The sequence below is a fragment of the Thalia democratica genome, chromosome 8, assembly GCF_965202585.1.
Source record: "Thalia democratica chromosome 8, ktThaDemo2.hap1.1, whole genome shotgun sequence".
Taxonomy (NCBI): domain Eukaryota; kingdom Metazoa; phylum Chordata; class Thaliacea; order Salpida; family Salpidae; genus Thalia; species Thalia democratica.
The window spans coordinates 22,482,519-22,504,713 of record NC_139172.1 but is presented as its reverse complement, the minus strand read 5'-3'; the positions used below and the strand labels follow the sequence as shown (position 1 = coordinate 22,504,713).

Sequence of the window (22,195 nt, the reverse complement as noted above, 5' to 3'; positions counted from 1 at the left end):
ATATTTTTAAATAAAGTAAATAAATTTTTATAAGTGGGAAAGTCTCCAGTCTGCTTTTAACTAGAAGCAATATCAAAAAACAGCCATTATAGTAAGTATATTTGGTACCTCTCGTTTCTTTACGATCTCTCATATCTTTACGCACTTTTTCTGTGGACACAATGTGCGTAAATAAGCGAGAGGTTACTGTAGGTCTAAAAACACTTATTTTCTCTAAGTATTTTGGGATATATTGCGGAAATAAGTTTTTTAATTATTTTATAATAAATACATTTTCTGAAAACAAAGAAGTTTTTGTAGGTATTACACATCCTACATACGCTTTATTTTTTTTCCAAAATATATTAATTTTTTTGGCTCTTTTAAAACTTGAATTTTCATTTAACCATTAAAGAACTGTATTCACCTCACATTAGTTGTTTTATTAGTAAACGCGTGTCTTTAATAAAAAAGATTACACATCAATCACTAAATAAAGTTTTGATTGATTTTCATTCAAATAAAGTATCTGTCTAAAGAGAACTAAAAATAATACAAAATAGTTGTGTTGGAGCTTTTCTAAAAAGTACTAGAGATGAATTAATTTATTGATTGTTTTAAACAATTATGCCGTTGTTTATTTTTTTTCATAAAGCTAATAAATATCCTACTTCGCTTGTGTAGGTTAGTACTTTGTATTACTCAAACTTATAAAAAATTTATTATTAAAAAGGAAGAATTGAAAAAATAAATGCTTTCATTATTTAAAAAAGTCTTAACCTTTTGAATATTACAATACACACTGCTCTGCAAAATCTTTAAAAAAGCATATTATATAGGGAATAGACGTAGTAGTGCTTAGGTGTAGGTAAAATAAGAAATTCACAAAATAAATAAAACTTATATTCTATAAGCAAGTGTCATATAGAGTTTATAATTTTTGTTTTGCGTGAACTATACATATATCTAAAAGATGGCTTTTGTAAGACATTAAATATTCTACAACGAGATAATAGTTAAAAAGCCACAAAGAATTTATAATGACAATGGTTTTATTTTGTCAGATTCTAACTGTATTTTAATCTTCTTAACAGAAAGCTAATATTTTTTTCAAGATATTCTTTACACATAAAACAGTTTTACCACATAGTTTTCAAACTCAATGACTATTTTCAAAAAAAATAATTCCGTACAGTGTATCAATACAATTAAATCAATATTTTTAGAAAAATGAGAGAATGTGTATAAACTTTCATTTTAAGGTAAATCAATTGAGAAAATTCCAACAAATTACTTTCTAGAAGTATGTTTTTGATAATAATATATTCAAAAAAAGTCTACAACTACTATCTTTATTTCTAATTTGATTAGATAAAAAACCACAAACATTATTAAAACAGTACAAACACAATGAATAAACCTTTGGTCAAATGAAAAATAAACATCTCTAAAAAAGTACCAACACAATTAATAAATCTTTGGTCAAATGAAAAAGTCTGCTAATTTCAGAACTTAAAAGGATTTGTATTTATAAAGAACAAGCAGTATTGTTTAGGTAACATCACACCTCTAGACAATAACTTTAAAAATTTCAGACATAAATAAAGTGTATTAGTTATGAAAACTAGGTAAAAACTTTTCAGTGTAATATGAAGTTATGAAAACTTGAGCAGAAACTAAAGATTAGTTAAAAGTGCAACAATTTAGCTACATTTTTATTTCCGAGTGGGTTAGGTTTGAAATGAATGTTTAGCAAACTTTTAGAAAAGCTTCTGCTATTCACCCTTCTATTTCCAGGAAGAATATTTGTACACGATGGTTTTAAAACAGGTGTAAAATTCTTACTTTCTTTGGAGCTCGGTCTATAAAGTATAAAAATCCTTGGTGTGATTGAATAAAATGACAATTAATAAAAATAAGTGTACCACTTTTTAGTTTTAAACTCTTTAAAAAATTAATACATAACTTAAATTGCCTACAAAATTCAGTTTATTTATTTTTCAAAATCACAACAATCATTCACAGTATATGATATTTTAGGTTAAAAAAAAAGAAAAAAGAATGTACTACTTACTTATTTTAAAAACCTAGCCAACAGTTGTGCCAGGAAAAATAGAACATTATTCTTCTTACTTTTTAAGTTGAAAAAAAATTTAGCCAACACCGAAAAACTATACCTTTATGTTGTAAAGAGCAATGAAATAAGTAAAACCTTAAACTTTGCTAGGATTATTAATGTATTAAGAATTTTTAATATGACAATACAGTTTTTGAGTACATAAAAATATTTAAGTGAAACTGACTTCTCTACGTGAAAATTCGGTGGTGAGGTTTCATTTCTTCCAATAAAACAATAATTGTTGCTCTTTATTCTCTCAACCTTCCACGTTTTCAGGCTGTTTCTCAAATCGTTTCTTCCTAGACGTACCTTAGGTTGCGAGCTTTTGAGATCTGGTAGAAACATTAATTTAAATCAGTAACAACCTGTTGTATTATATTAAACAATTATCACAAAAATTTATTGTAAGCGAAAACTTTTACAAAGTCAAGTACGGTTCAAGTAATTTCAAGGGCACCTTACTGAATGTTGCCAAGTTGTTTCAAGTGGAAGTACTAACTACTATTTGTAAGTTTTAAAAAGTTAAGTACTGCTGAAAATTTTTAACTATTATAATTGCCTAACAAGTAGTAAATTTAATTTCTTAAATGTCTTTTTGTTGAATTTTTATGTTTTAAACTTAGTTTAATTTAACGTATGTAAAAAAATAACTTTCGCATTTTAAAACACAAAACATCTTTATTGTAATTATTTATTATAGTTATTTTTACTAAAATTTCAAAGTTACAAGATAATAAAAAGGATTTCGAACAAAATTAATGTATTACTCTAATATTAAACAAAAACAAAAAAATTAAGCTTTAATATTTTTAATTAACTCAATAACTTTTGTAAGGTTTGATATATTCTTTATGTATATTTGACAAAAGTTATACTTAGTTAAGTTTAGAGTACACAATCTTCAAGTATTTGTAACACAGTTAAAAAATAATGTTAGCTAAAAACAGAAACAAAAGTTTTTTCAGTATATTTCAAAGCTTTTACGATTTTAATAGTAATGTATACATGTGTTTTTAAAAGTATGGTTAAACTGTACAGACCTAATTACTATGTTAAAAATATCTTGAAAACTGACTTGTTAAACATTGCAATTATAAGTAGCAATTTTTAATACAGGTTATGCTTACAAAATACTAACCCAAGTTATCTTTTAAAATTAAATACAACCAGAAAATTATATTTAAATAAATAGTTTTGATATTTTACAATGCTTATTTAAAAGCTTTAATTTTCTGTAAAAAAAAATTAGATCTAAAAAAAGGTTTTGATAATATATACAATCATTTAATAACTTACAATTTGTAGAATTATAACTCCCTTTTTTACTTGTAACAGTTGCAATGCTCTCAGAAAACTTTGTTGACTGTCTTTCAAGTTTTTGAGAATCTACCAGTTTAATTTTATTAAAGTTCAAGTAAAATTTATATATATAAACAAATTGGTCAATAAAAATTTAATATAATATAAGTAACATGAAAAAACAAAAGTATTTTTGATCTAAAAAAGTTGTAAGAAAATAAAATGATTTTTTTTACCTTCCCTGAAAGAAAAAATAAAACTAATATATCAAATACAACTAATGTTTTATACCTTTTTGTTTTGTAGATAGGCTGTCCGAGAGTTTTGGATCAACGGAGTCATTATCAATACAAGAAGCTTGCCATGCTTCAGTTCGTTGCCGCTGGAATGTTGAAGAATTTTCGTCGATATTACTTTTGTTTGCATTAACAGCACTCTCATTTGTTTTCATGCTGAGTTTTAGATAAAAATTTAAAGTAGATGGATGATTTTTAGTTTAAATTAAGAAATGTTTATCAGGAAAGCGAATAAACTAAATTATTTTAAAACTAAGTGGTTTATTAAAACATGCTAAAATATTTTTTTTTGAACAGTAATTCTAGGCCTGTCAAAGTTTTTTTTTACTTATACATCTCTATACTAAATCTTTACTCAAATTAAAGTTTGTATATAACGATAAATACTTGAAAGTACAAATTACAAAATATCCTTTTCACGAATAAGTTTTACGCCTTTTATCAACCTAACACCAGTTTAACTAAAAAAAATAATTGATAAAATAGAATGTTTACTGCTAGAAGTCCAACTGGGGTTATAAAACTGACTACCTTTAAAATATGTTTTTCATGATTAACTGTAGCTCTAATTTTATGTAGTAATCATCATTAAAAATTGATAAAAAAACTGAAAAAAAAGATGAGTTGTTTAGATTGGGAAGTAAATTTAGTATGTCTCAATGATTATAATTCAGAAGAAAAGTATTAAATAGTTTTGTAATATCTAGACATCAACTTTAATATATAAAGCAAACATATTAATAAGTTTCAGAAAAAATGGCAGTAATTAAATTAGTAATCAATATTTCTCAGTAACTGGTATGTAATGCAAAAAGAATTGAATGTAAAATAATGTAAAAACAAACCTTTTTTGATTTTCTTTAGAATGTTCACCTTTGACAAAAGCTTTTTTATTTTGAGATGATTCAATGGTAACATCACTAAAAAAGTTATACTTTTCTAAAAACTAGTAAAAAATTATCACTTAAAAAATTATTAAAATATTAAACCTAGTTAGTTTGGAAGTATCTTTAAAAGAAACTTTTTCTATATGCTCGGTAGACGGTAGAATTTCTATGTGTTTGTTTTTGTTAGGTTCAGCTGAAGTGCTTTGCAAACTTGAAAATGGTGAAATGTGGTGCTTTTCGATGAAGTATTTGCACAGTGGAAGGTATTTTGAACTGTTTTGTTGAAGAGCATTTTTAGAATGTTACGAATATTATTTTTTAGTTATTCTACTTTGAAGAAAAATTTACAGTTCCAAAAACAGCTAATAAACCTGTTTAGTGAATATACCATATTTTACCCATATTCACATTCTTATGTATCAATCTAACCTTAAAGAGTTTGAATAATTCGTATTCTGCTTTGAAGTGCTGTTTTGGATTCTTGTATTTTCTCCTATTTCTAGAAAAGTAAATAACGAATTTTCTTAAAACATAAGTTTATAATTTAAAAGATAGTTTACTAAAATTTGTATAAAAATAAATAGTTTTTTTAAAGTGAAAAAAAAAATCAATGTAAGTAAAATTTGAAAGATAACTTATAGAACGTATGTTTTAAAACAAACGCTTTTTCTTTATGATTTAATTTTCTTCTTGTTTTTTCAGAAACACACTAAAGCTTAACTTTAACAAGAAACATAACCCGTGAAACATAAAATTTTATCTTAATAAATTGGTATTCATATTCAAAAACAAACGTTTTCTTGATCGCCAACAACAAGTATTATAGTCGTAAATAAACAGTTTTGAATTGATATACCGATGATAATAATCACTATCAATCTCTCTTAGCGGCAGACATCTTGGCTTTTCTGTTTAGAAAAAATATATACATTTTATTATTTATCATTAAGTATAACCTTGCACATAATTGTTTACTAATGTTACTGTTAAAGTTATTAGATTTGTTTTACTAAACTATAAGTATAAGTGAATTCAGTTAGCTAACCAGTATGAAAGAGAGAAATTCTGAAACTTAAGTAAAATACATACCCAGTATCACAAGTATTTCTATCTTAATTAAGAATAAATTATTACGTTTAAGTTGGTGCAACATAAAATTAATTTACTAGTTATCTTTAAATTTATTGTTTACTTTTTAATATTTTTAAAATTTATTAACATGACTAATGCAAGAACACTGTTTTGTCAAGAATAAAGTTGGTGGACCAATAGTTTAAATTAGTGATATGTTAAAATTAGTAGTATGTATAAAATTGGTATCCGGCCGGATTCGGGTTTCATTTGAAATTAGTATCCGGCCGGATTCTATAACACTCTAAAATTTTCTCGTAATATCTAGTGTAAGTTTCAAGTTTATTTTTAAATACACATAAGACCTTCTTTTTTGCTTTTCACCATGAACTATGGAATATCTAGTTTTTTTTAAGCAGTTTTTAGTGATCTACCGGATCAATAACGATAGGATCCGGATATTTTTAAATTTGTAACCGGCTAGATCCAAATAGTATTTTTTAATTTGTTACGATCGGATCCGGATCCGAAAAGGCATTATCCGGATAATTGTAGAGCATTAATTTGAATTTTTCCACAGAAATATTTAAAACATTTATAAATAATAATAAAATTCCTACCTGCAACTTGAGGTAGCTGTATAAGAGCCGTATGCTTGTCGGGAACAGCCAGTATTTTACAGAAACTCTCATCATCATCAACAACAAACTCACCAACCAGCATCTGACGCTCGACAAATTCTTGCCTGATCGCCAGCTGCTTCGAATAAGGTCTGTTTATTCTGAATGGAAAAATTGCAATTACATAGTTACTAATGATGATGTTAAAAGTTTTGTATTATTTATGAAACTCACTAATAATTCAGTCTAATTTTAATGTCACAAGCAGCTGTCTTAGTTAAGCACACTTTTTTTTTTAAATATTCAGTAAGTTAAGTTTTTGCTTTATATATAACTTAAACTTAAAATTGTTTTCTTATACTTTAATTTTGTTTTAATACCTATTCAAAAACACTAAAAATTAGTGACCCAGAGGTTCAGTGGTTGGATAAACTTGTACTAATTACCATATAAACTTTTAAGATTACTAAAAAAATTTGTTGTGTAATTCTTTAGACAACTTTTTACATTTTATTAATAAAACATTTTTGTTAATCCACATAATATTTTTTAAATATATAAAAGATTCCTAAAAAAAATTTTGGTTAATCCACATAATATTTTTTAAAGAAAATCCGATTGGATCTGGATCAAAAAAGTCATTATCCGGATAATTGTAGTTTTAACAAAATGCGTAGTTAATAAAAAGGCAAACTTATATAACCTAATTTTTATACAAAGTTGATTGTTTAGTACTTGTTTACAACTTAATTCAATCTAGTTATTGAAAAAAAAAATCTGGTTCATAGCATCATTTTCTTGCAATCAGTTTGATTTAATTTTTTTCTATTTTTTTTCAAACCTTAGTACAGCTTAAGTAAAACAGTTTAACACAAACTAATAATTCAATTACACGATATTCTAAACAATTTAATAAACTAAAATTAAAACAACAAAACAATAACATGCTAGTTTAAAAGCTAAATAAAAAAGACAAATGTAAGTAAAACTAATTGAACTTTTAATTCAAAAATTTGGTTTAATATTTACTTAACAGTTAGAATAACTTTCTGATTCTGATAAAGTACCAACCTGTTAGAAGTGAGCAATCTTTCACTTGATGCAATGACCGCAGTTTTCGGTCTTCTCACATAAGACTGGCAAGTCGTCAGTATAAAGTTCTCCTTATCCCCATTCTTATGCACGAAACCGTGGCGCTCCTGATAAAAATTACTTATATATATTAGAGGTTACCTTAAAACTTACATTTGAATATGGTTTGCGTTTAAGTTGTAATTTAACCTGGAAAATATTATAGAACAAACTTGTTATCCGCTGTTGTGCATAAACAGCAAGTATTTTTGCTGACAAGAGTTTTAAATTTTTTTTTATTGAATACAAGTAAATTAAAAGATCTTTATGTGTATAAAATAGTAAAAGTTTATTTAAGCTTCCTCTAACATTTTTGTTTGAAAAATTTTTTTTTACTTTAATTTCATTGATCAGTTAGTAATTTTTAATTACTAAAATAAGCTTCTTCAAAAAAAAATTGTACTTAAATTGCGGTATAAATATTTATAATCCAACTATACAAATCAAAAACAACTGGTATTGTTTTCGTGATAATAATTATAAAAATAGACTCCGATTTTATAAAGAAGTTTGCAAGCTCAACATGAAGAGATTTTATGAAAAGTTGATGCACGGTAGAATGTTGGTTCTTTCTTACAAGCAAGAAATTTAGTAAAAAAATTTTAGAAGAATAAAAAAATAAACGAAAAATTTATTAGCATTTTACACTATATATTAATCTAGCATCGATAGTACTTTAGTTTTGAAACAAGAGTTTTAGTTTAAAAGAAAGACTAAATATATTCTTTTCAAGCTTAAATTTTTTTAATCATAAAACAGTAATTCTTGAAGCATTTGTTATAAAAAAAATAGTTTAATGGTAAATATATACTCTCTATTTTAGAAAATAAGAACTGTAACATAATAAGGGTATAAAGTACAACTAAGTTCAATACTAAAAAAGTTTTAGCATAATTCTGGTGTCAATTTTTAACTGTTTTATCAAACAGAATATACTGTACTACACGTAGAGACTATCAATACTATTTCTTTAAAACTGTCTATAGCACAATGAGTTTAAGATAACTTAATAACTATTAAAATACAATTGTAAAATACTTTAAAAGTTAAACTGGAAACAACATTCACATGCATATTAATTTTCGTTAAGTATAATTACTGTATAGTATTTAAAATTAAGTGCATTTTATGTAAATTTAAAACTTAAAATGTTAAAAGTAAAATATTCTATATTTACCATTAAATGGTATGAAAATAATTATTTTTTAAATTTAATACTTCGATTCCAAAAGAAGGAAAAGAAGTAGTTTAAAAAATAAATGAAAGCACAAGCAAACTTACTAACATTTTTCATAAGCTTGTTGTGATTCATAGTATTATTAACTGCCATTTCAATGTGGTTTGAAGTTTCTTCGCTTACTTTAATGTACAGATCTTCGAAGTTACGCTGTTTTTTATAAATTTCAGTAAAAAATAGTTTTTGTTTTATTCAATGGTGTGTACTTAAAAACGCTTTTTAAACTTTCAAGTTAGATAAAATTTCACACGTAAAATGAAATTAGCTTGCAAATTTTATTGTAAAAGTAATCATTCTAAATACTGCAAGGATGTAATAAAAGCATGTCAATTTACTTTACAATAGTAGCAGTAAAGACAACAAAGGGGGACGGAGAATATAAAACTACTATTTATAAGTTTCTACAGGCTAAAGTATAACTTAAGGTCATAGGGAGGTCCAATTTTTCTTTACAAAAATTAACATTCGATCTTAAATGAAAGCTAAACTTATATACTATAAACACAAAATTAAAACTTATAATTTTTGAAACATCGTCAGTTGTCGAAAAATTTTCGGATACAAACGCATGGAAGAAAAGTTTTTATTTTTAATTTTCTAGGAATTTTGAAAAATAAATAAAAACATATTTTCTCCTTTATTTTTTACTCAATTAACATAAAATTTTTAGAGAATACTTCTGGTACTAATAGAATAATCCTATTTTAACAACTAAAAAATAATTTGAAATACTAAAACATAACGACCAAAATAAAGATAATATTTTTTTTTCTTCAAATTAAAAACATCTTACAGTATAAATATTTATTATTTAGTTGATTAAACTGACAAAGTTTCAGAACGATTGCTTCAAAGCTGTAGGAGAAAATAGATTTTTTTATGAAATAGTTTTGTTTTGCCCTTTGGTCCTTCCATAATAAGCATGGTTGCCACTGATCAAGCTGAGAAAAATTTCCTGACTTTTCCTGACTTTTTCCTGGCTTTTTACCAAAATTTTCCTGACTTTTTAAATCAAACTCTTAAATTAAACTTATTCTAAAATACATAATCTAAAACTTGAAACTATATAAAGCTTTCAATCTAATTTCAATACAGGTTAAAAATAACAGTTTTTTGCTGAATTCTATCATCAAACTTCCAGTATATCAATCAAACCATCTGTGTATGATTGATGTTTGTAATAAAAAGCTCTATCAGCAAAATACTTGTATTATCACCTTATAAACACAGATTGTCTGAAAAAAGACACAATTTTTTAGCATTTCCTAACATAAATGTATCTAGATAAACAAACGACATATAAGGAACTTTTACAATTAAAACCTTGAATTAATAACGAACTTTCACAACTAAAATCTTAAAACAATATTAAGTTTTTACAGTTGAAACCTTAAAACAATAAATTACACAGTTTTTTAGAATTTCCTAGCATAAATGTATCTAAATAAACGAAACGACATATAAGGAACAATACAATTTAAACCTTAAATCAATAAGTTTTTTTTACAACTCAAACCCTAAAACAATAACGAACTTTTACAGTCAAAACATTAAAACAATAAAGACCTTAATCAAATACTGTTTTTTTAAATGTATGTACTAAAATTTATTTTCTCCGTTTTTTTATTAGCACTTCATCTAATAAAGATATGGTTTCCTTCATCTGAACTGCATTACGTTTCATTTTCTTGGCAGTTAAAATCTTTGCCTCATTTTATTTAAATCGCTCTCATCTGCTGCCCCTACACTTGTTGAAGAGAATCTTTTCTCTAAATCAAGCTACAACTTGTGGGCTTTATTTCTTTTCTTTTGGCACTCATTTTTTTTTTATTTATTTTTTTTTTTATAAAATGTTTCCTCTTATCATTTAGTATAAAACTTGTAACAAATAAATATACTCTTATTTACTTTAAAAACTTAAGTTACTCTACAAAAAATACAAATAATAAGTAAACTTAATCTTGGCATATACCTCTCTTATAACTTATTTTATAAATTTAAATAACTTTGAAAAATTATTAAGAGGTAAAGTATACACATTAATTTGTTACACAAAATACTAAACTAACTGCTTAGTTATGAAGAACTCAATTATTTACTTAAACAAAAAACACTTTGATTCTAAAATTATGCTAGATAAACTTTTGTGTATATATCACATTTTCACTATGGAAGTGTCTTTGCTACAGATCATCAATACTGAAAAGCTTACAAAATCTGCTTGTTCAAGTAGGGTACTTGTTTAATATGTTAATAGAAAATTTTTGCACTTTTGTAAAGGATATTTTACTAATTTATACCAGATGAAGGCATTGGAAATAAAATTAAATATATTTGTAAATTTCTAGGAAAATTTTGGAATTTTTTCCTGACTTTAAAGGACTTTTAATTAATTTTTACCATTTGAAGGCTATGGAAAACAAGGAATTTTGTAAATTTAAACTGACAAAATCTGACTTTTATATAAAGTTATCAAATTTCCTGACTTTTCCTGACTTTTTTTTAAAACCCCCCATTTTTTTTTTGACTTTTCCTGACTTTTGTCATTTTTTTAAATTTTTCCTGACTTTTCCTGATTTCCTGACTTTTCCTGACCGAGTGGCAACCCTGAATAAGGAACCTATTAAGCTCTCCGACTTTTTACTCTCATATCTCAAAAACTAATCTCAATTTTAAACGATAAAAAGTAACTGCTAGCTAAGTTAAATACCTTTCAAACGAAATCAATAAGTAAAAAAAAGCCTTATTCCCTATTGCCTTAAATTACTACCTTGATTTTAAAAATATCAACATAAATAAAAATGGTAAGAACCATTAAAAAAATCAGTCACAGTCTTTTACAACCACTTAGAATAGATCTTTCGTTTATTAAAAAACAAACATTTTCAATTCTTATTCAAATAGAATTTCTATTTGAATAAGAATTGAAAATGTTTGTTTTTTAATAAACGAAAGATCTATTCTAAGTGGTTGTAAAAGACTGTGACTGATTTTTTTAATGGTTCTTACCATTTTTATTTATGTTTATCTAAAATTCAATCCTGTCCGGTCTTTAAAATCAAAAGAGGAAGACTACCTTCATCCCATTTTAATTTAAAAATATCAATTAATTATTTTAAAAATCAATAAACGTTGATCTTTTTTTTGTATTTTTTCTAAGCCAATAGACATATTTTACTGCTTAACAAAGTTCAGTGTAACTTTTAGGATACAATCGATAAAAGTGGGTGAATTCAATAGGCTCTAAACTAAAAGCGAAAAAAAAGACTATTTAACTTAAAATCTATTTACTTTTCAATTTCATAATTGATATCCATCAAATTTTTACAATAAAGCAATTACTAATACTTAAATATTTTAAGTTTAAAAAAAAAGTTATAAAATCACTGTTTTATTTTTTTGTCTAAAGTTTTTAATTTTCAAATTTCAAAAACTCTAACATTTTAAAACTATTTTAAGAAAAATTTCTTAAACTTCGAGTCTTTTAGCAAAAAATAAAGCATACGAAAATTTTAGGGAGCTTTTTAATACCGAGACAAAGAAACAATGAAAAAGTGCGGTCCTCACGTTTGTATGAGAAAATTTGTACAAAAACTAATAAATCTCAAAAGTTAATTTAAACTTAAATTTTCAACAACATTAGACTTATAGTTTATACTTTAACCTTTCCTATAATAAGATCCAATGTTAACTTACGTGAAAAAATGCGACCTATCCAAAACGCTTTTAAACGCATATAAGAAGAATAATTCATTCAAGTTTTTTTTCTTTTATCTTTCCAGGCATTATCTTATAGTATTAAAAATTAAAATTTTATAGTTGTAGTTTTACAGAAATTAAAATTAATGACACAAAATTTCAATAAAGAACCCTCTATTATTAGATCATAAAACATAGTAAAAAAAAAATTGTTGTTCCTTTAATAAATTTATAACAGGATGGCCACTATTTTTTTTAAATTTCTTCCAGGTCTTAAGATTTCCCTCCAAGTTTTTGAAAACAATTTTTTTTGTCTCATTCTAGTAGAAAACTAAATCTAAGGTTCCAAAAATTATTTTCTAGTATAAAGCTACAGAAAAGATACTGTAAACCTACTTTAAATGTGAATAATAAATAAAAAGCTAACTGATATATAGCATTTGTATAATAGTTATTTTTCTTATATGATCTAAATTTCATTATTTTTTATATAAAAAATGCTATGTTTTCTAATAATCTTTGATCAAAATTCCAAGCTTTTTCTAAAAAGTATGAAATTTCAGCTTTTCCAGTTTTTTTTTTCGCCTAAACTTTAAAATTCACGGGTTTTTTTGATTAAATTAAGCCAAACTGTCACGAATACAAATAAAAAACGTTTTACTAAAACTTTTATGCAGAAATAACAAATACTTAAATCGCTAAAAATAAAGAAAGCAACCTCATCATTAACCAAGTTCGGAAAAACAGAATATATTATTTCAGCCATTCGACTGCTCCCAGTTGCCAAGTTAAGCAGCTTCAAAACGCATTCATTTTTGTTCACCACATTCTGATAGAACGAGGGTATCAAGCTGAGTAGCAGTACAAGTTCGGAAGACAGCAAATTCAAATGAGACTGCCACACCTGTCTCGCTTGCTTCAGTCGAATTCGCTTGTTGCTGTTAAAAAATGTATTTACAGTTAAACATTATTTACATTCACTTGTTTCACAGTTTCGAAACTTTGCTAACTAAATATATCAAATATAGAACATTTTAGGAAGAAAATCAAATAACTAAAAAAATATTTTTGTGAAACTTACAAACAATAAAAGTTTAACGAATTTTTACGAGATAACTTAATACCAACATTAATCTTTTAAAAGATGCAGTATTAACTCACACAGATCTTGTTGAAGGTGTTCGTCTCGATGTAGGGTTGTCAAGATACTGATATCGCTTGAAACCTTAAATTTGAATTTAAAATGTGAACAACTGTTTGAAAGCAAAAAAAATCGATGTAAACCAGCTGCTAGCTTACTTTTATAAGTCTTTATAACTTTTGGAGGCTTCTGCTTTGCTTTCAGAAACATTGTTTGAACAGAGTTATACAATGCCAAATAAAGTCGATCATACATACCATCTTTAGTAAAAATATTATCTTTGTAGATTTGCGATGGCAAATCTCGGTGCAGTTTACACATACTTAAGAGCAAGCTAAAAACTTTTATTTTGTCCTTCTTTGATAAACTAAGTAGCTGATTTACATTTTCTCCCAACCTAAAACAAAGAACGCTATAACTTATAAAGAGAAAACTTATAACGACTATAATGACAACAGTCAAATAAAAACACTTAAAAACAACAGATTTTTGATATAACATCTTATACAGAAGCTATTTTTAGACAATAATAATGTAAAAACAACGTTCTTAAAAAATAATTATATACAAAAAGTCTGAAAGCATTGAGTAAGTTTATTGTATGTGTGCAAATAAATATTTTAATATGAAAATAAATTCTTGTTTTTATTTTCATTTAAAGTTTTAGTATTTCTATTTAAGTAAATATTACTTTAAGGCTGAGTTAGGCACAGTATTGGGTAAACTTTTGTACAAAAGAACATAACTGAGAAAAAGAAGAAAAGTTTAAGAATTTAAATAATAAAAACAAAATTATAAATGTTTAATGTGTAAAAATAATTAAAAGGGAAAAAACCATAACTTTAATAAAGTCTCCGTACTTTTATGTATTTAAAAATTCAATACACTTCATATACATGCATTTAATGATTATAGAAGTAGGTAAACAGATTGCGAGAAATATTTGAAATCCATTATGGTCACTTAAAGTTAGGCAAAATTAAAACTTACTTTTTACTGACTTCACAAACGTCGAAAGCATCTTGCATCAAGTCTTGAGGCAAATCGAAGTAAACGGAACCAAAAATCAGAACTAGTAGGACGCTGCACAATTCTTTATTTTCTTCCCTTGTATAAGTTACAATGAACATTCAATAAATTTTAAACGATTTACAACACTGTTCTAAAACTTAAAACTATTGATAGAAAAATAAAAAGCCTACCTTAGATTGAGCATATTCTCTGCAAACTTTAAATACTCTTTGTTTGATTTTACAACGCTTAGTCTCGAATCAAAGTCAGAAGCTATGTATTGAACTCTTCTCAAGTCCGTTTCTGTACATTAGTTTTTGTGCTTTAAAGTGGTAAAGTTAATTAAATTCGATTAAAGTGTACTACCTGAATTTTGTGAGTTCTGGTTGGAAAAGTACTGTGAAAGTTTGACTGCATGGCTTCTAAAAATTTTACTCTCAGAAAAATTAAAACTTTTTGAGCAGTCTTGACTGGACCGATGACGCTATAAAATAATTTGTTTTTACAAAAATATAAAGATTGAAAATTTAATTTTTAAATAATGTCGTTAATTTTTTAAATTTTAGAGAATAAAATTCTGTAAACTTACCTTTTCCAAGTGATATTAAACAAATTTTAATTTCATTTAAATTAAATATTATTGATCTAAAATCCATTGATTAAAATTAAGTTATCCTAAAAATTATTATAATCCTATTCAATAGAATAATCTGCAATTAAAGTAGCAAAATAAAAACTGTTGTTTATTCCTTTCAAGAAATATTAACATTATTATTAAACAGTAAGTAAAACTACATAATATTTAAGTACACCAACAAGGGGTTTCGAAGTAAGTGTGGACTCATTGAACAAGTGGCTGACTTGCTGTCGTTCAACAGTAGTAACTAGCAAGCCATCAAGCATCCAAACTCTAGGCAAGCAATCAACTACATGTACTCTGTAATTTTCATCCTGAAAATAACATTAATAGTGAAGTTTAAGTTTATAAGAGACAGCCAATTTTAATTATTAAAGCTTAACTGCATATTGTCCAATATATATATATATATATATATATATAATATATTATATAAAATAAGGTTAATGTTTAAACGTAAACACTTTCAACTGAGCCCACTTGAAGGGCTTTTAAATAATTTATTCAAATGGCGATTTTAAAAATTCTGGAACATATGTTTTTGTTTAGTACAGTGCTTTGTATTTTGAATTTAACTGGCTGATGATCAAAGCTTTATGAAAAATTAAAGCTTTGTGAAACATATGTTCCAGAATTTTTAAAATCGCCATTTGAATAAATTAATATATTATATATATATATATATAATGTAAACCAGAGATATAACAGCAGTGATAAACTTGAATGGTGTTATTTATTTTTATTGGATCTTTTTGCAAAGAATATTACAAGATAAGTATACAAGACTATTTAAAATAATAACTAGAGCAGGGGTAGGTAGGCTACAGTCCATATCCAGAGCTGGAATGAAAACAGATACCTATGGCTTGTGAAAGTCTTGTTCAATACAAGTAAACTTGAGCATTTTATAATAAACTTCACAGTTATGCTGTGAATTAATATTCGAGACAAAAGTTATGTTTTCTAATAATCTTTCAGTAACAATTTTGCTAACAGTGAATATATTTTATGTTCAAAATTATGGCGGTGGTAAAGACTTTTTTCTAACTAATCACAACGATCAAAAAACATTTTTTCAAGATAATATAATATATTAATTATACAAAGCTGCCGTCCCTTGGCTTGTAGTATTTAAATAAAAAAGATTTATGAAACACAGAACTGTTATAACAGATAAAACTTATTATTTGTATGAACCTTTAGACAACCAAGTAAATTTTAGAGAATTTTTTGAAAACAACAAACAAGTCAGTTTGACAATAGTAAGTTGCACTAAACTTGTAAAAGAATTAGGATTTTTTCTTTAAAATAGCTGTTAAGTTTTTGAATTTATAACTAAAAGCATTCATACATTTTAATTTAAAATAATAAAATTAAGGCCATAGGTAGGTCAACATTATTTTTACAAAAATTAACATTAGACATTATATGAAAGCTATAACTTTATACTATAAGCTAGTTTTCACACATGAAAAATTATTGACAAAATTTTAAGATATTGTCAGTTGTGTACAAAGTTTTCGATACAAACCTATGAAAGATTTTTTTTTCGGAAAAAACTTTCTTTCATTAATACTTGTATAAAATACATTTACAAGTCTTACTGTAACTTGCGAAGGATTTTATCTAAAATTAAAGCCTTAAGAGCTCTATAATGGGTGGCCAGAAAAAAAAATATTTATTTGAACACACTTTTGTTTAATAAAAAATCAAAGAAGATTGGTTGAAGAATGAAGGAGAATACAAATCTTTAGTAAAATAGTTTTTTTTTGCGTTTTTCATTTGCGCCTTTCATAAGGAATCTGTTGGGCTCACCAACTTTGATCGTTTATATCTCAAAAGTTATTTTGAACTTTGTTAAGTGGTTAAAAATATCTGATAGCCTAGATAAAACTTAACAAAATTAGATCAGTTTATAAAAAAAAGATAGACCCCTTAAATGTCTTTAACAGTTCTTAACAAATTGTTTATATTTACGAACCTGAAAAACACTTGTGTAATTTATATATTTTATTGTCTAATGTGCACTTAATTTTTTTTCAAGTAATTTACTGTGCACAGTTTTTGAAAATATTGACGACCACTGCTTTATAGTACTTTCTTAAACAACATTTTAGTTTTACTGCCTATGAAAATAAGTTTATTAATGATTCAAAAAGAAGTATAATTATTCAATCAACAAAGCTAATTATAATTGCTTCTGTTACATTCAAATGAGTCGTCAGCAAGCAATTAAGATAAAAGCAAGTCATCAACAAACTTAAAACAAAAGCTTTGATGATTTTTTTGAAGTATAATAATTTTTAATGTATAATAATTAAAATAAAGACATAAAAATTCCTAAGCAACGATTGACATAACAGAAGGACAATTTGAGAAACTTAAGTATTATAATATTGTATATGGTTACTAAACTCAAGAGCAATTATACAAAAATGTAAAATTTTGGTGAAAAAAACTAATAACATACACTTTTTAGAGTATATTTATTAGTTATTTCAATTATGCATATACAACTATCTTCATAGTTAAAAGTTTAATTTTAAAAGATCTGTTTTTGATAAAAAAGTCAGTTTGAGTTTTTTATCTAAATTAAAAAATATTTAATTGTACAAAAAGAAGATTATCCTCTTTTAAAGCAAACTAGCCTGCGTTAAAATAAATAATATCCTGAATTTTTAAAACGAGTTTGATATTGTTTCTAGCTAATGATCACCAGCTGTAATTTTTAGTAGGAACTCAATATAGTTTTTAAACAATACATTTTCAAAAGCTCTTATATAAACATCCTAACTTTTGTAACAGACAAATTTAACAGTATCAGCTAGAGACAGAAAACTTAAAAAATAATATGAATTGAATAATAATCAAAAGCTATAGAATTGCATGTGTATAATTTAAACAAAACAACATTAAACTTAGAAGATAGTATTTTAGTTTTTTTTAAACATTAAAGTAAAAACCTTTCATACTGTTTTTTAAGACGACAAGATAGAGGCGGGGTAAACACCTTTCGTTTACTTATTTATTGCACTAATAAGATATCATTTATTTCTTTTGTTTTTTGAAATTCAAAGTAACTTTTGAGATATAACCGATCAAAGTTAGAGAGTTAAATAAGTTCCTTATGGAAGGAGCAAACTAAAATAGCGAAAATAGAGTAATTTACTCAAAATCTTTCTTTTTTTTCTTACAGTTTTTGAGCAAATGCTTTTGGTCTAATCTTCTATTGATTATGAACAGTTTGTAGAAAGCCAGTTTGAAAAAAAAAATTAATCATAAATAGACGAAGAGAGTTGATTTATTTAAAACATTCAGTCTTTTGTTTTAACATTTTTCCTAAAAGTTGTTTATAATATTTAAAAAACCATTATTAAAAATTTCAATTAAATTGCTTTACAAACAAAGTAGAATATAGACTTTTAGTAATTTTTAAACTACAAGAAAACCTGCAATGTAAAAGTTTTATTTCCTACGTTTGGATCAGAAACGTTTTACAAAACTGATATATATCAAAATTTGGTTTTTATTTGTTATATAATAAGAAATACATAGTATACTTTTAGCTGTCAAATAAGGGTCAATGTTTATTTTTTTGTATTTCCTTATGGCCTTTAGCGATTGCTATAAACTTTATAACAAAGTCAAATGTATATAAATATCAAGAATGGTTTTAGATTATTTTAGTTTTTTTGAAGTATTTTAATAAGAAAACTACAACAACAAGAGTACTTCAAATAAAAAACACGAACTTTTCAGTAGTTAATAACATATAATCAAAATAAGTTAACTTTTACTACCTACTTAAACAATAACTACAATTTAAACTAACCTCTTGAAGTTCATCATTATTTAAGATATTCAAATCAATAACATGTACATGTTTTAAGTCATGGAGGCTATTCCAAGATATGAGATTATTTGATAAGTCTAGTGATCCTAGTCCATAAAAATATGATAAGGGTTTCAAGCATTTTATCTGAAATTAAGACAATTTTAAACAGTCATGCTATATAAAAAAACACTAATTAGATGCAATAAAAATTATTATTTTTGGTATTCTTAATTATTAATATAATCATTGTTACTATAGATAAAAAGCTTACAATCTAAAACACAATCATAGCATTTGAATACAAATAATAGAAAAACCATTCCATTAAATATATTATATTTAAAAATTACATACGTAATAAATTTATGTATTGATAAATGCGTACATAAAAACAATATTTATCAACTAATACAATAAACTCTGCCTAACTTCACATGTTGAACCGTTAGTTAAAGTTGTTTATTGATTTTATAGGGTCTTACTTTTTTGTTAGTCTTACTTTGTAGAAATTTATCTTAACCAAAAGACAACTTGAACAGCTCAACCATAGCAGTTTTTGAAAAATAAGGTATGAAAATTAATAAGTTCAAAGCTTCAAATAAGATGCAAACTAAAAAGATTAAAAAAACTATATCATTTAAAACACATCTTCTTCTACAATTTTTACAACTTACTTTACTGTTTTATTTTATTACATGAGGTTATTTTAGTAACTTTAAGAAAAAACTGCTTTATTCAATGATAAGGTCTTTTTGGTAGTTTAGGACACAAAATTTATATTATTTTTCAAAAACTCATCGTGTGAGAGGATTGCTTGATGAGAATTTAAAATTACTAACTTAAACAAAAAAAATGGGATTTTTATTTGAGGAATATGATATTTAAAAGAATTGTAGTCTACACATTTGCGTACAGCACAACAAAATTGATTACATGTAAAAAATAAATGAAATTTTAAGTTATCTAAAAATTGACATATAGTTTATTTTAAAAGCTTTCATATAAAAGCATGTTTTAGAATTGTTGATGTTTTTACAAACAATATTTTCTTTAATTACTTACTAGTATAAAAACTTTAATAATTATATTAATAAAAGTTAATATATATTTTTTTTTAACTTTAAGTTTTAGTTAAAACACTTTTTATTTTAGTAACTTACTAGTTCTGGTGTTATTTTTTTCATCAACAAACACTAAGTTTTTACAGTTTTCAAAATCAAAAGTTATAGTTAACAGAAAAATCAAAAAAAAAAATTAATAAATTATATGTTACAAACTGCTTTCAGCAAAAAACGATTATGTCCAGCAGTTTTTAAACACTTAAAAATATACTTTAATTCACATAATATTACAGTTTAAAATTATTATTATTATTGATGTAAATTTTGCAACGTTGGACTTAAGCCTAAGCCGCTTAAACAGAAGACAAACGAAGATTATAAATGTAAAGTAAATACTAAAACGACAATGCTTGGTTAGTCACATATATTTTGTGTTTTTACCATATAAAAAATTATAACTTAAAGTTATACTTTAATTCTTATTATTTTAATTCTGAGTTGTGTTTTTAAGAACTTAGAGTAAAAAAGGAAAAAAGTTTTTTTTTTATTAATATATCCTATTTACAATTTATGTAAAAAAAAAATATTTACCATTTAAATTAGGGGCAATAGGTAACACTTTAGAACTACATTTTTGAATTTTTTTTTAAATAATATTTTTGGCCAGAGTAATTAAGTACGAAGTATTTTGTAAAACAGAAGGTTAGAAGGGTTGCACTAAAGAGTTAAAATATGTTGTTAAGCATAAATTTAAATTATAAATAGTTTTATATAGAGACACAAATTTTCATTTACCTTACTTCCACAATTTTAAAAAGTTTTTTTAAATTAAAGTACAACCGTTTTCTTTGGAAAAACACATTTTACTTGATAATTCTGGTCAAAACTAAGTTTTTTTAAGCAAATTTAGCAAACTTTTCAAACTGCTTCTCACTCATAACTTAAAAAAAATACCTGGTTAAAAGATAAATCTATCCACCAAAGACTTTGAAATAAAACAATAGTGTCTATTTCTTGAAAGCAATTCCACTGTAAGTCAATACTTTCAATCGCATTGCAGTTTGAAATTGGTTCTAGCTTTCCTGAAAAAATATAAATTAGTTTTAACACTCTGTTTAATAAATAAAAAGAATTTGAACATGTTAGAAGTCTGCAATAAGACTTCATACTAAAAAGTTGTTTTTAGTTTTTCTACAAAACTTTATTTTAGTACAATTTTAATACTAATATATATAGTGAGTAGATTTTATATTACTTGATAGTTTGAAGTCTCACCTAAGCCAAGTTTACTTAGTTTTAGATGACTGCAGGTAAGCTTCGAAGTTTTTTTTTCAATATGTTTTACCTTAAAAAATAGTAGTTATTGACTATTTGAATTTTTTTCAAATAAATTAAAGAAATTAAAACTACATTAAAAATGTTTATAAGTAACTTACTTTCCCAGTCATACTCACTACTTACTAATCAATTGATTAGTGACAAAAGAAAACATAAACTATCCATGACATGTTATTTATAAAAACCTGCTTAAAATTAAAAAAAAAAATTTATTTGTTTTAAATAACACTAAAAAAATGAATTTAAAATTAAGTTTTGACAGACTAGTTATAAAAATTTAAATTGATTAGAATTACAAACTTTGATTATATTAAATATTTTTATACATTATACTTTGCCAATGACTCAAGTATCTATGATAATAAGTAGTTAATTTAAACAGTTTAATCCAGGAGTTATATTGTAGTGGATCAATATAATGGATAAGAAACCATAGACATTCTTAATGTTTTTAAAAGATTTAAGGCCATGTGGCGATAAAAAACCTTTTAATTTTTTTCTTAATCTTATTTTGTACATAAATTAGTAAGTTACAAACATGTTAGTTTTAATTTTTTTAAACTTCAATAAATTTCATAAATAAGCTAACAAAATTTTATAAGCTGATTTTATAGAATTTTTGATAGAGGGGGAAATTAAAGATTCCAAAAAAGACTATTTCACTAAAAATCTATTTTCTCTCTGTAAAATTTTCAGTAATCTTTTCAAAATTTTATTAATCTATTCTTATATAAAGTATAGACAAATTTATGAAGTAAAACAAAACAAAAATTAGACTGTCCAAACTTTTTGGTTTTAAAAATTACAAAATTTTACTTTCAAGTTAAAAAAAAA

The 22,195-nt window shown here is 24.8% G+C and overlaps 1 protein-coding gene across 2 annotated transcripts; it reads right to left on the bottom strand.

Moving 5' to 3' along the window:
* Positions 1-789: 789 nt before the first annotated feature.
* On the bottom strand, positions 790-21,547 carry LOC145842093 (uncharacterized). Of its 2 annotated transcripts, none has more exons than XM_082949472.1 (22): positions 21,460-21,547; positions 21,299-21,368; positions 20,978-21,105; positions 18,960-19,106; positions 15,307-15,441; positions 14,857-14,974; positions 14,682-14,793; positions 14,470-14,586; positions 13,638-13,876; positions 13,500-13,563; positions 13,057-13,276; positions 8,688-8,789; positions 7,343-7,470; positions 6,272-6,432; positions 5,375-5,488; positions 5,010-5,079; positions 4,683-4,853; positions 4,539-4,613; positions 3,689-3,849; positions 3,395-3,484; positions 2,283-2,430; positions 790-1,841 (listed from the first exon to the last, which is right to left on the bottom strand). In XM_082949472.1, exons 1-22 carry the CDS (start codon positions 21,469-21,471, stop codon positions 1,667-1,669), a joined length of 2,757 nt encoding a protein of 918 aa, XP_082805598.1. In that variant the 5' UTR covers positions 21,472-21,547; the 3' UTR covers positions 790-1,666. The 2 variants fall into 2 exon arrangements, with proteins under 2 accessions (XP_082805598.1, XP_082805599.1); XM_082949473.1 differs by having other exon boundaries at positions 14,470-14,562.
* Between the last annotated feature and the right edge of the window lie 648 nt (positions 21,548-22,195).

Bases quoted from the DNA above. Each gene is read 5' to 3' on its own strand.
- LOC145842093 (XM_082949472.1), bottom strand. The intron at 14,975-15,306 runs GTTGGTGTACTT...ATTATTTTATAG, and splicing joins CACTTACTTCGAAACCCCTT to CGTCATCGGTCCAGTCAAGA. The intron at 5,489-6,271 runs GTAGGAATTTTA...TTTTCTAAACAG, and splicing joins ACAGCTACCTCAAGTTGCAG to AAAAGCCAAGATGTCTGCCG.